The 12,605-nt window shown below is 33.1% G+C and overlaps 2 protein-coding genes across 2 annotated transcripts; both read left to right on the forward strand.

Annotated features, from left to right (window-relative positions):
- Positions 1 to 379: 379 nt before the first annotated feature.
- On the forward strand, positions 380 to 6,529 carry LOC110425368 (NAC transcription factor-like protein). Its single transcript, XM_021440267.2, has 4 exons — positions 380 to 792; positions 1,428 to 1,705; positions 2,273 to 2,488; positions 5,703 to 6,529. Exons 1-4 carry the CDS (start codon positions 564 to 566, stop codon positions 6,297 to 6,299), a joined length of 1,320 nt encoding a protein of 439 aa, XP_021295942.1. The 5' UTR covers positions 380 to 563; the 3' UTR covers positions 6,300 to 6,529.
- A 923-nt stretch (positions 6,530 to 7,452) lies between these two features.
- On the forward strand, positions 7,453 to 11,002 carry LOC110425180 (eukaryotic translation initiation factor 6-2). The gene is made up of 8 exons (XM_021440009.2): positions 7,453 to 7,547; positions 8,501 to 8,561; positions 8,746 to 8,842; positions 8,916 to 9,001; positions 9,096 to 9,140; positions 9,649 to 9,779; positions 10,336 to 10,446; positions 10,537 to 11,002. The coding sequence occupies exons 2-8, from the start codon at positions 8,552 to 8,554 to the stop codon at positions 10,792 to 10,794; spliced, it is 738 nt and encodes a 245-aa protein (XP_021295684.1). The 5' UTR covers positions 7,453 to 7,547; positions 8,501 to 8,551; the 3' UTR covers positions 10,795 to 11,002.
- The last annotated feature ends 1,603 nt before the right edge of the window (positions 11,003 to 12,605 follow it).

The raw sequence follows: 12,605 nt of genomic DNA on the forward strand, positions 1-12,605 counted from the left end.
TGTGACTATCCTAAGTTTTCTAGTGGGATTCCCTAATGTTCTACAAATTATTTTCCAAAGCAACTGAACAAAGAATACTATTTTGGATGTGAATTTAAAAACAATGAAAAGAAAATGAAACTTATCTAACAATCCATTTCTCTTAATTCTCCATTATTCCCTTTCCATATTCTATATTTCCTAATAAATCATGCAACAAACTTTCTTTCTTATTTGGAAATTATATTAATATATTTCCAAATTATTGCAGCAAAATCCTCTTTCAAATATAATAAGCTTTTTTATTTTTTTACCATATATAATTACTGATGTAGATAACAAAATAATTATAAATAAATTACAACAGTAAGAGAAAAAAAATATTTATATAGTCAGTTTTGTTGAAAAAAAGAAATAAAGAAATTTCTTGCAATCGAAGTTACCCACTGAGCTAGTTTCTTCACCATCAATCAAAAACTGCCCATCTCTTTTCTTCACTTCATTTCTTCTTCAATTCTTCCGTCACCCACCAAAGAACCCTATCTTCCGTTCCCCCAGAAAAGTTTTCCCTTTGTTTTTTCACTATGGGTCGTGAAAAAAATTCTTTAGCTGTAGTTCCAGGACCAACGGCAGCGGCGGCGGCGGCGAAGACGGGCGGTTCAGCGACGGCATTAGCACCTGGATTTAGATTCCACCCAACAGATGAAGAGTTGGTTAGCTATTACTTGAAAAGAAAGGTTTTGAACAAGCCTGTCAGGTTTAACGCTATTGCTGAAGTTGATATTTACAAGCAAGAACCTTGGGAACTCTCAGGTTTGAGCTTTTTTTTTTCTTTTTTTAATTCTGTTTTGCTATTTATTTTTCATTTCTATACATTTTTCTGTTTCTTAGATAGGTTGCTGAAAGAATTTGCTCAAAATTTTAGACGTTATCTTGAATTTTATTTTTTAATTTTGGTAAAGTTGAGTTTTCATTTTTTTTTTGGAAGTGTCCTGAGTTGAAAATTTGAAAAAAATGGTTTTTGCTTTCCTTTTCTGTAATTGTCTACTTGGGTAAATGCAGTGTTCTTCAAAAGCCGATTTTTTTGAAAAAAAAAAATTAGAAGGATTATCTGTTCAAAGTTTAGGAATGCATTGAAAAAATTGTCTTTTTTTTTTTTCCTATTGTTCAGTGTTTCTCCACTAGGTAAATGCAGTATTTTTGGCTATCCCTTTCTTTTAGGATATGGGTTTTCTATCCATGTCGATATTTCTTCTTATTTTAAGCTAAGAGTGTTTGTGGGTTTCTATTTCCTGTTTTTTCTTTTTTAATTTTGTGATTTTTATCTATTTTTTGTTGTTTGGAATAACTTGGCTATCACTCTTAAACTGTAGTCTGCGGTTCACTGGATGGGTTTTAGTTCATTTTGAACTAAGGTGATGAAGTTTCTTATCTGTGATTGTTTTTAGACAAGTCAAGATTGAAAACCAGAGACCAAGAGTGGTATTTTTTTAGTTTATTGGACAAGAAGTATGGGAATGGGGCAAGAATGAATAGGGCGACAAGCCAAGGATACTGGAAGGCCACAGGGAAGGACAGAGAGGTTCGCCACAATTCTCAGCTTATTGGGATGAAGAAGACCCTAGTCTTTCATAGCGGGAGAGCTCCAGATGGGGTGCGAACCAATTGGGTTATGCATGAATACCGGCTTGTCGAAGAAGAATCGGAAAGAATTGGGGCATTGCAGGTTTGAGACCATATAAATTGATATTGATGGTGATGATGATCTGTTATGTAATTGCAAGTATCAATGTTTTGGGTTTACACCTTTATGTATATTACAGATTGCACCCACATTTAAACTATATTGGATGACAGGAAGTATAGAATTTTAACATGAAATACTTAGCATAATGCCTTAGGTGATGGATGCTGCTGCATTGCTCTGATTATACCGAAGAGCTGACATACTGGAAACACATTTGTGTATGAAAAGGAAAGAGTTCGAATTGTTTGTATGTGTGCTGCTTTGGTTTCATCACAATCTGGTTGCTGAGAAAATTTTGGAAATGAAGAATAGATGTGGTTCTGGATGTTGTGTTTTATGATGTTCTTATGTGATAAAGAAATTCATTTGTGCACCTAGCTTGATTAAGAAGAATTAGGATTTCTATAGGGTCGTTAGTAGTTTGAAACTTTTGCTTAGAAAGCATGCAATTTTCTCAACAACCAAACTTTACTATTGTTCAAATTTGGAAACTAATCTTATAAGAATTGTTTCTTTCTTTTTCCTTCTTTCTTTTGACTGGAGAAGGGGTATGTCCTATGTAGAGTATTTCATAAGAATAATATAGGACCTCCCAATGGAAACCGATATGCACCTTTCATTGAGGCGGAATGGGATGATGGTTCAGCAGCTTTGATTCCAGGAGTAGATGCTGTGGATGATGTTGTAGCTGCTAATGATGCGGTAGCCGGCAATGATCTGGCAGCTGCTGAGAATGGTGTCCAAAGGATTGATTTTGAGCAGGTTTGTGCTTTATTTTTCTAGCTAGTGCGTTTTCATGCTATTGAACTTTATTATAGGTGCTCATCATCTTCATAGTGTTGAACTTTTTGTAGATCCTCGCTTTCATGACTTCATGTTTTAAAGTATTGTACAACAATTTCACCAACTTATTATTGCTAGTGTAATGTGAGATGGCCTGCAAGTGATGCAACATGAGAAGATAAGCCTCTATAATGGTTTAATCAAGATAATGAAACATGCATGCGAGGATAATTTTTTTTAAAAAAAATTCCCTTGTAAGTTTTGGATCATTTTGGGTAATTTGTTGTCTTTAAGTTTTCCTCTTAGCCTGTGTTAGATGATATGGAACAATACAAACCCCTTGTGTATTTGCTAATAATAAAAAAGAATAGTAAACTTCTGTGCTTCTGTGTGCTGACAGAATTGAATAAGTCTTAGAGGTGGCAAAATAAACCCAAACCCGAAAACTGCCTAAACTGATCGAACCCAAATTGACCAAAAAGTCAAAGACCCAAACCTGAAAGAATCTGAACCCAAAATGACCTAAACTTCAAATGACCTGAACGTGAGACCTGTCTGACCCAAAGCCGTAATAACCCGAACTTAACACTAAGAATGCAATTTTTTTTTTTGAAAAATACTAAAATGCAAAATTTAATTAGCAATTTCATTCAAACGAAACACCTTGTGCTTGAAATGACCCAAACTTGAAATGACCTGCCCCTGATGTGACCTGAACCCACCTGTTTGCCACCTCTAATAATTTTATACTAATTTGACTTTTTCACTAATGGAAGATTCCATTCCTAAGAACTGTCTCATTCATCCTTTTATTTGTCTCAAAGATTCTTCCACAATGGCAAATAATATTTTGAGATAGCCTGCTAATTGCTCACTTATAAGGACAATTTTATAAAAGCAAGTTTTATAATATCTTTGGTCTTCACCAGGGCATCAACTGGACTACTGGTATTAGGGAGGAACTTTGAATAAAATGATTTTAGAGAATCCTTTTGAGGTGGGGGTTGCTAGTGCATTTAGGAATGTGCTCGTTCTTTTGGTGCCTTTTCGGAGATATTAGAGTTGCCCAGCAATCATTGTGACTAGTGGGGATGCAATATTAGGCTCAAGGTGGCCATTGTGATTGAATTAGTTACCAACTTTTCTAGAATTGCCAGTAGGATTCATTAGCATTCCTATGTTAGAGTACCTTTATAGTTCTGATAGACATAAGGTTGATATGGTATGGTGGACTGGTGGTGAACTCAGACGCCTGATGATTGTATCAGTTAAGTAGTTGAAATTGTACAGTCTCAACAGTTCTTCCTCTTTGTCTTCACTGTGTTATTTTGTAGCTTTCCTCCCCTGAGGGGTAACAATATGGATTCCCTACTGGAATATCAACAAAGCTCAAAAAACTTTTCTGTATCCCTTAACTATGAAAATAAGAGTGAAGCAAGTGGAGTTCATAGAGACTCAACCAATGATGCTTGCGGTAGATGTCTTGCACATCCATGATATGCAGTAGTTTCTTTGTCTTTCTTTCCTTTTTTTTAGTGGGGGGTTTATGAGTACAATATTCGTTAAGAGGACAAGGCACTTGTAGATATATGGAGGAGCCTTGTCCTGGTGAGACAGCCATGGTTTTGCTCATATGTTGTCATGTTGACAGTTATGGCTTAAAGAATGTGAAAGATCTGATATGTTACCTTCTGTTTGTTTGTTCCTTTCTAATGAAAAGATCATCTTGTTGATTACTGGAGTATGTGGGAAAGTATGTGTTAAACCTTTTCCTATAAGCCTAGAGCATGCATCGCAGTCATTGTATGGGATTACACATTTGGCACTGACAGATGTGGGTCTTGCTAAATTTTCTGATATAGATGAAGATTGGTATGAATTAACAAAAATGCCTAAGGTTATGATGTGAGTATTTCCCAGCAGGGTTTTTTCTGCAGTGTTGATATTCTTTTCAAATTATAGGCTGCATTATCTGCAGTAACAAGCTCATGGTGTATAAGAATATAAAAAGTTTTGCATCTTGTGCTGGCTAATATAACCCTATAATTTCCTTGTGTTTCGTTAGTAATAAGTTTTCCGGGCTGGCTTTGCTTAAAAGCTTTTGGCTGATTTTGCTCTCTGATGAAGTGACATAAATTTGGAGCACAAGGAGCATTTGCACCCTGGTGTTATAAACAATACCGAATTCATATCATGAGCATTCAGCCCTAAAACTTAAAGAGTCTCTGACTATTCTTAACCCAGAAGGGAAATTGAGTCCGCTTACTCCAACTCTTGAAAACTATTTGGAGGCGAGGAAGTCTAGGCTTTTTAATTCATTCTTAAGCAAATTGTCTTGTTAACCTTCAAGTAAACTTACAAGCCCACGAAAAGAATGCAGCCAGATCGGTGGTTTGGTCCCTAATAGCCCGTATATTTCAAGTGTCACATGTGGTAATATTGGCATGTTTTGACTTTTAGAAAGAGGCATGTGCAGGGATTTTTCACTTTAGCTATGATGCTGCTGTCTTTTTCTTGTGTTGTCCCTTGGAGAAGGCAGATTCATCGACTCCCTAGATTAAACATTGTACTGAAATCCCTATAGAGTAAATGCATCATGCTATGAAGCATGTTGACGAAGAATGGTGGCATTGTGGTTGTTAAACTGAATTGTTTGTGTTCTGCATCTCTTCCTGTATCTTGTGGCACTTTTATATCTTGTTTTTTGTTTTCTATCTCAGAATAAATGGTTGATAGTCTTTGCTTGTGAATTCAGTTTTATTTTAATATTTATTTTATCGAATTGGCTGGACTTATTTCAAGTATACTTCTTATTTCAGTTTTGACAATGGACATAACAAATAGTATTTGATTCTTAATTCTGCTATGATGATCACTGATGTGTTTTATTGTCTCCTAGAAGTGAAGTATGTGCAACGTTTTATATGTCACCCAATATATTAAGATGAGTTTTATATGGCATGAAATGTAAAATTCAACCATAATGGTGCAATGACTATCGGTAGCTAGACACCCAATTTTTTTAGTTGTGTGGTCATCCATGCCTAATGTTTTATGCTTCCTTCATTTTACCTTTCTTTTTCCTCCTCCTATACAAGTCGGATAATACTGTTACATTAACCTAAAGTCATGTGCCTCTTTGTATTCTTAAGCCTCGATTGAAGAATTGCTTCTGAAGCTTTTATAATGGCAGGACATTCAATATGCTGATGAGGATACTCCGCCAAATGATGAAGTTCCAAGAGAGTCGCTGAATGAGAGAACAGATGACTGTCCTCTGTTGCCTCCATGCAAGATTGAGAGATCAGATGATTGCCCTCCGCTATGTGTGCTTAATAGAGAAGCACCCTTACCTCTACTCCAGTATAAGAGAAGGCGACATAATGATTCAGGTCCTAACCATGCCAATGTTTCTGAGAATTCAACTAGAACAACTCAGGACCGTTGCTCGTCTACAACGACAACAGCAGCGACAGCCACAACATCACCGTCGTCAGCGACTACAACAGCAATATCAGCACTCTTGGAATTTTCTTTGATGGAATCAATAGAACCCAAAGAAAATCCTCATGTTCCTCCTCCAACATATGATACTGCTAATCTAGATTCTGTGGTGCCTCCTGGTTGCATGAAACTTATTAATGAATTGCAGAATGAGATCCACAAAATATCTGTTGAGAGGGAGACATTGAAGCTTGAAATGATGAGTGCCCAAGCTATGATTAATATTCTGCAGTCAAGAATAGATTCTCTAAGCAAAGAAAACGAGGATCTAAAGAGGAGCAACTGAGATGTGTAGCATGGGGAGACTAGCTACTCCTGTGAGTCCCCTTATTTATGTATGAATTATTGTTCACCTTGGTCATTGTAAAATTTGAACGACATTAGCATTTGGTTTGTTGTTGAACAATGTTGTAGCTTTCTTGTTTAGTTAAAAGGCCTAGTTGATGATACATTTTGATCCGTCTACCCAAATCTCCCTTTCTCAAATAAATAGAGAAGGTCATTTCATTTTTATAAGCTGAAAATTTCATGATTACGATTTTGTTTCTCACAAGTAAGAGCTCAAACAAATTTGTAATAGCATGGACATGTAACAGTAATTATGCTCCAAAAGCTCTATTTTGTGATGTTTTTATTGATTTTAGATTTTATATACATAGATTGTTAATTTTGCTATTTTTTATTTTAAAAAACAAGAAATAAATTCACAATTAATTAAAAACCAAGAAATCAATAGAATTCACAATGAATTCTATCATAACTATTTTATATTTAAATTAAAAAACAAATTATTATATTTTTTCTTTTTTTATTGTATAAAAATTTTCAATTTAATCCTTAATTCTTTAAAAATTTTATTTAAATAATATATTATGAACAATAATAAGACCTCATGATATTTTGTTAATACAATTGAGTTAATTTGAAAAATCAAATTCTTTAATTTTATGATCTCTTTTAAAATTATCACTATTGAAGCACAGATGGCTAAAGTCAAGTAAGTTATCAAGCATCGGCAAAACCATAAGGTGGTTTGTGGTGGCAATCATCGTTCTTTAATTTTTAATTTTTATTATTATAAGTACTTTTATAATTATTTTTTAATTATTTTTTTAAAAAAATCGAATTCACTGCTTAGAGCTCTGTACCATGTCAAAAATAAATATTAGATTGGAAACAAAAAGAGTAATAAATACTGTATATTTATTTGATTTTAATTTTAAATTTAAATCAAAATATCGCTATTGAGAAAAAAAAAATCGAAACATCTTTACACAAAATATTATGTACTATATGGCAGGCGGAACTCAGCCCGTATCCAGTCTGGACCGGGCCGAAAGCACTTCTATGCCTGAGCCCAAGTTCAAACAGCCCATTAGAATTTTCGTTTTGTGAAGAATGACGTCGTTTTTTAGTGGTGGGTGTTGATCTCTTCTTAAGCTATAAATGCAAACGATACAGCACCTCACTTTCTCTTTACTCTTTAACGCCGGTCTCTCAGCCCTCAAGAAAGCACCGAATATATGCATATTTTGTAAGTATTTATTTATTTTAATTTTACTATTTTTTTCATATTATTTCTTTGCTTCATTTTGTTTCTGGGTATTTAACAATCTACTTTCTCATTTTGAATGTTATTACTTTTTTTTTCCTTTCTTGAGATTTTTGCTTGAATTTGCTATCTGGGTTTTTTGTTTTTTTGCTTCAACAAGAAATGTTAGATTTTGAGACTTTAATTTCCATGATTTTTTCTTATTTTTAGTTTTAACTGTGGGAAAAAAAAAAACTTTAATTGGTCAACATTGGTTAGTTTAGGCTGTAAAAAGATATCTGTTTTTTTTTAAATGAATAAGATGCATATTTATAGATTTTTATCTAAATAAAAACTTAGTTCTTATTGTTTGTATTGGCATTTTATATTTTTAAGGGTCACTTTGGAATTGATTGTTATCGGTTTGGTTAAGTAGCATGAAATATAATGCTTGTAAGGAGTTGAAGAAGTGGAAATAGTTGCACCTAAGCATTTGGCGTAATGGTAGCTGCGCTTATTTTTTTAGCAGGATCCTAATCCTCTTAGATATATTTGTATATGTGGTGGATTATATAGAGAGAGTGGATATGGTCTTGCAAAAGTTCAAAGTTTAGATTTTTGTAGAAAGATAATTTGGGTTGAAAAGAAAAAAAATAGTCTAATCTCTATTAGGCCATAGGGGAAAGTATAGAACATTGCGCCATTTCATCGGAGAAGTTGTTTTAGAGGCTCATATGCTATCAGTTTTAAATGTTGTTGCTTGAACTATTTCATGTCCATTACTATAGAAACTTGACCACAAGATTTCGGAAAGAGTTTCTTCTTGGAAAATGTTCCTATGTATGAGAATAGAATGAGAATATATATATAACTACAAAATTTTATGGTTCTCTGATTTTGTGGTTGATTTTTTCTTCATAGGTTAAACCCAGGTTAATTTATCTTTTCTACTGCAGGGCTTCTTCCTCTCTGTTTCTGTCTTTGATCCATTCTTTTCCTGCTTTATAATGGCGACTAGTAAGTTTCATTGTAGTCTTCAGTATGTATATGAATTTGAATCTTCTTTTGATGGTACTAAGATAGTCATAACATTCATATGGCTTATATCTCTCTACATTGGTATTGTTAAACTTTTAAAATTGACCACTCATATTATTTTGGAGTAAATATATAACCATGAGTAATGCTGTCATTTATGAAGGGCTTCGGTTTGAAAATTCATGTGAAGTTGGTGTCTTTTCCAAGCTAACCAATGCTTACTGCTTGGTTGCAATTGGAGGGTCAGAAAGCTTCTATAGGTTAGCATGTCTTCTACTATTCTCGTTTTCCCTGTTTTCTTGAATGTGTTAAGTTTATATTGGCATCTTGCAGTGCCTTTGAGACAGAGTTAGCAGATGTTATTCCAGTCATTAAGACCTCTATTGCTGGCACTAGAATAATTGGAAGGCTGTGTGCTGGTGAGAAATTTTTTAAGAATTTCTTAGTCTTATTTGAAAAGTGTTGCTAGATGCCTCTGACTTTGCTTAATGTGAGTTTGCTTTGTGTTGGCAGGAAATAAGAATGGCCTTCTTGTCCCCCACACCACCACAGATCAAGGTAATTTTTTGAGTTATCCTAAAGATGTTAAAGTTGCTTCTATTGTTAGTATTACTCAGTGGGATCTGAACATTGACAATATGACAATGTACAATTTGGTTTCTTGTACTGTTTTGCTTTTACTTGAAGCCTACTTGTTATGTTTAATCCCTGCTATTTAGAAATGTTAATCCTTAGCTTGTTCATAGAACATACAAGTAAAATGGTTTATCTTACAGTATGTTTACCTAGAATATGAACAATTAGTAAACCTGGGCTCAATTTGAATAAAATATATCCCTTTGCTTATATATATCCTGCCTCTAATGTGATTTAGATATATGGCCTCTAATGTGATTTGCCAAGTGCAAGTTGGTTCCGTTTTGCATGTAAGCCCTAGAGGCTATCAATCACATTCCTTTGTCTTTGTAGGCTAATATTGTATGTTTGTTCTAGTTCACTAGTTATAGTTTAAACTCAGTCTCTGACATTAATGGTAGATTATTTATTTTATTCTTTCTTATTGAAGAACTTCAACACTTGCGGAATAGTCTATCAGATCAAGTTGTTGTACGGCGAATAGAGGAGAAACTATCTGCTCTTGGGAACTGTATTGCATGCAATGACCATGTTGCTCTGACACACACTGATCTAGACAGGGTAAAATTCTATATTTCACTGGAATAGTTGACTAAGATATATATTCCAATATCTAAGTGCAATGATGAGGGCTAACCTGTGTTCTATTTTTATTTTGAATGAAAGTAAGGATAGGTTTGAATTTGCATCTTTGATGTTCGCTCAAAAGTTAGAAGTTCCCTAAAGACTATAGATATTGGTATTGACTAAACCATGGCTCAGTACTTATAGACCTCTACCTGGCCTAGAAATCTTGGTTTGAAATGATAGCTAATGTTTTGAATTAGCCTTCTAAAATCCCCAAGGATTGTATGTCTATTCCTCAATGCCTCAACATTGAAAAGGGATTTTTTTTTGTGTCATAAGTAGCGTATTAGGAAAGAAAACATCAGAACATGGTTTCTTAAGCCTTAGGTACTCGTGAAAAATTTCCTTCATGATTCTTCCAGGGCATCCTTCTGGGCTTTTCCATGTCATGGGTGGTTGACTCAGGCATGAATGTGTAATCTTCTTCTATATTTCAAGATATTACAATAAAGGATACTTATTATGTTGTTCTGTCTGCCACTTTGATCAGGAAACTGAGGAGATAATTGCTGATGTCCTGGGTGTAGAAGTATTCAGGCAGACAATCGCTGGTAATATTCTTGTAGGGAGCTACTGTGCCTTCTCTAACAGAGGCGGCTTGGTAAGATGGAATCTCTTCTTCTAGCACTGATGATTGCCTCTTATTTCCTCCCTTACTTTTTTTTCTGATTTTTCCTCTTGAATGGTCCAGGTCCATCCTCATACATCCATTGAAGACTTGAACGAGCTTTCGACACTTCTTCAGGTTCCATTGGTGGCTGGCACTATCAACCGAGGGAGTGAAGTAATAGCTGCTGGAATGACTGTAAATGACTGGACGGCCTTCTGTGGGTCAGACACCACAGCAACAGAACTTTCTGTCATTGAGAATGTCTTCAAGCTGAGGGAAGCGCAACCTAGTGCTATTGTAGATGAGATGAGGAAATCATTGATCGACAGTTACGCTTAATCTCCCTTCGTCTGGTTCTGCTCATCCTTTGTCTAAATTCAAGTCGATAAAATGTTCGGGTGTTGTTTCTATGTCATGTTGAACTCTAAAATGGAAAGTGTAAATTTTGAAACAGTGTGAAAGGTTGATTTGTGATGAAGTGAAGAACACCTGAAAATTATTTGTTTTCATCTTATGTAAACGTTTAATGCATCTTTCTCTTGTGGTACGTAGAAATGCATCATTAAGACTTCTAACTATCACTACTATAAAATTCTATCTAGTTGAGTAATCAGGAGACTCTTTGTAGCAGGGGAGTTCAAACCTTGTTCTTCTCTTATCTTTCTATGCAAGTTCTATTTTTGGTCAGGTCTCTGAATTGTTTCATATGGTCTTTTTACTTGTCAACCCGACATAAAAGTCAAATTTTGTCAGTTTTTACCGTTTTATCTTAAGAGAATATATTTCTGTTTTGAAGGCTATCCTTCACTTTTAACAAGCATAATTGGAGGAATTATTGAGAAAATAATATTACAGTATGTAAAATATTGTTGCAGGTATTTTATGGATAATTTGATATTAATTTTTAATTTTTTTTAAAAAAATTAAAGATAAATAATAAAAAAATAAAAAAATGTGGAATGTTGCTGTATGTTTGACTGTTTCCTTTGGACTATTCCAAGATTGACTCAAAACACATGACATTTTCTTGTTAAGATTTTAAAATTAATTAATTTTATATAATTTTGAACAGAAAAGTATTTTAATAAGACCAAAAAAAAAAGAGAGTAAGAAAGGATTATCCTGTGTTGTCCGGTAAAGCGGAGAAATGTCAAAGACAGACAGGAGTCTAAATCAAGGAACATTGTGGGAAACAGATATTTCCGTGTATTGCAAGGAGAAAAAGAACACGATAAGGTTTCAAAACGATTGTTCGTTTCCTAAGAAATCAATTTAAGGAATATTAATGTACTTCACATAAAAATAAAATAAAAATAATCACATTGGAACTCACACTTACATGTTCTTTCCATAAAACAGAACAAACATATTCCTCCAAACATTACAAGTAAATTACAGCATAGTTTATTTTAATAATTATGCCTATAAATTTTAAATTATTTTTTAAAAATTAAAAAAGTATTTATTATTTTATTATGTTAAATCAAGGTTTTATATTTTATTTTGGTCTAAATAAATTTTTTTATGATCAATAGTTAATGAATTGTCATTAAATTAATTAAAATGATACTTGTCATTTTATGTTAAAGTGGATAATAATGTAATATGATAATATGATGACGTGACTATTTTTGTCTTTTCATATTTATATCATGTGAGTATAAAATGATAAGTAGCATTTTGACTTGGTTAATATTGATTCTTAAAATTTATTTGATTAAAAATAAAAAGATAGATACCTAATTGAATATAATAGAGAAATAAAAGCATATTTAAATTTTTTTAATAACTCAAGAATTTTTTAAATTAATAATTCCTTCAATGTATTAAAAATCATCACATTAAGGATCAATTATGTATTTAATATAAAAATAATACTATAAATAATATTTAAATTAATATAAAAAAAGTAAAATTAAAAGCTTTTTCAATCTATCTATCTCTTAAAAATAAAAATCAAGCTAAAATTTTAAGAAACTCTTTAAAATTTTTTTTTCAAAACAAGCTCAAGAGAGAAGCTTTCTTTTATCTTTTTTTTTTTGAAAACATGCCCTTTTTTAAGAAAATTTTTTTTATCTCAAAAATATCTTTATCTACTAAAAATAATTTCAACATTATTCGTTTTCATTTTTATATAATTTATTATTAAT

This window comes from Theobroma umbraticum, unplaced genomic scaffold (genome assembly GCF_002168275.2).
Source record: "Theobroma umbraticum cultivar Fairchild unplaced genomic scaffold, ASM216827v3 scaffold_81.0, whole genome shotgun sequence".
NCBI lineage: Eukaryota > Viridiplantae > Streptophyta > Magnoliopsida > Malvales > Malvaceae > Theobroma > Theobroma umbraticum.

What these genes read in the sequence shown, in the direction of transcription:
- LOC110425180 (XM_021440009.2), top strand. An exon ending in AATTGGAAGGCTGTGTGCTG is followed by an intron (nt 9,002 to 9,095) that starts GTGAGAAATTTT and finishes TTGTGTTGGCAG; the next exon opens with GAAATAAGAATGGCCTTCTT. An exon ending in TCTCTAACAGAGGCGGCTTG is followed by an intron (nt 10,447 to 10,536) that starts GTAAGATGGAAT and finishes TGAATGGTCCAG; the next exon opens with GTCCATCCTCATACATCCAT.
- LOC110425368 (XM_021440267.2), top strand. Translation starts at nt 564, where the DNA reads ATGGGTCGTGAAAAAAATTCTTTAGCTGTAGTTCCAGGACCAACGGCA. An exon ending in AGAACCTTGGGAACTCTCAG is followed by an intron (nt 793 to 1,427) that starts GTTTGAGCTTTT and finishes GATTGTTTTTAG; the next exon opens with ACAAGTCAAGATTGAAAACC. An exon ending in AAAGAATTGGGGCATTGCAG is followed by an intron (nt 1,706 to 2,272) that starts GTTTGAGACCAT and finishes TGACTGGAGAAG; the next exon opens with GGGTATGTCCTATGTAGAGT.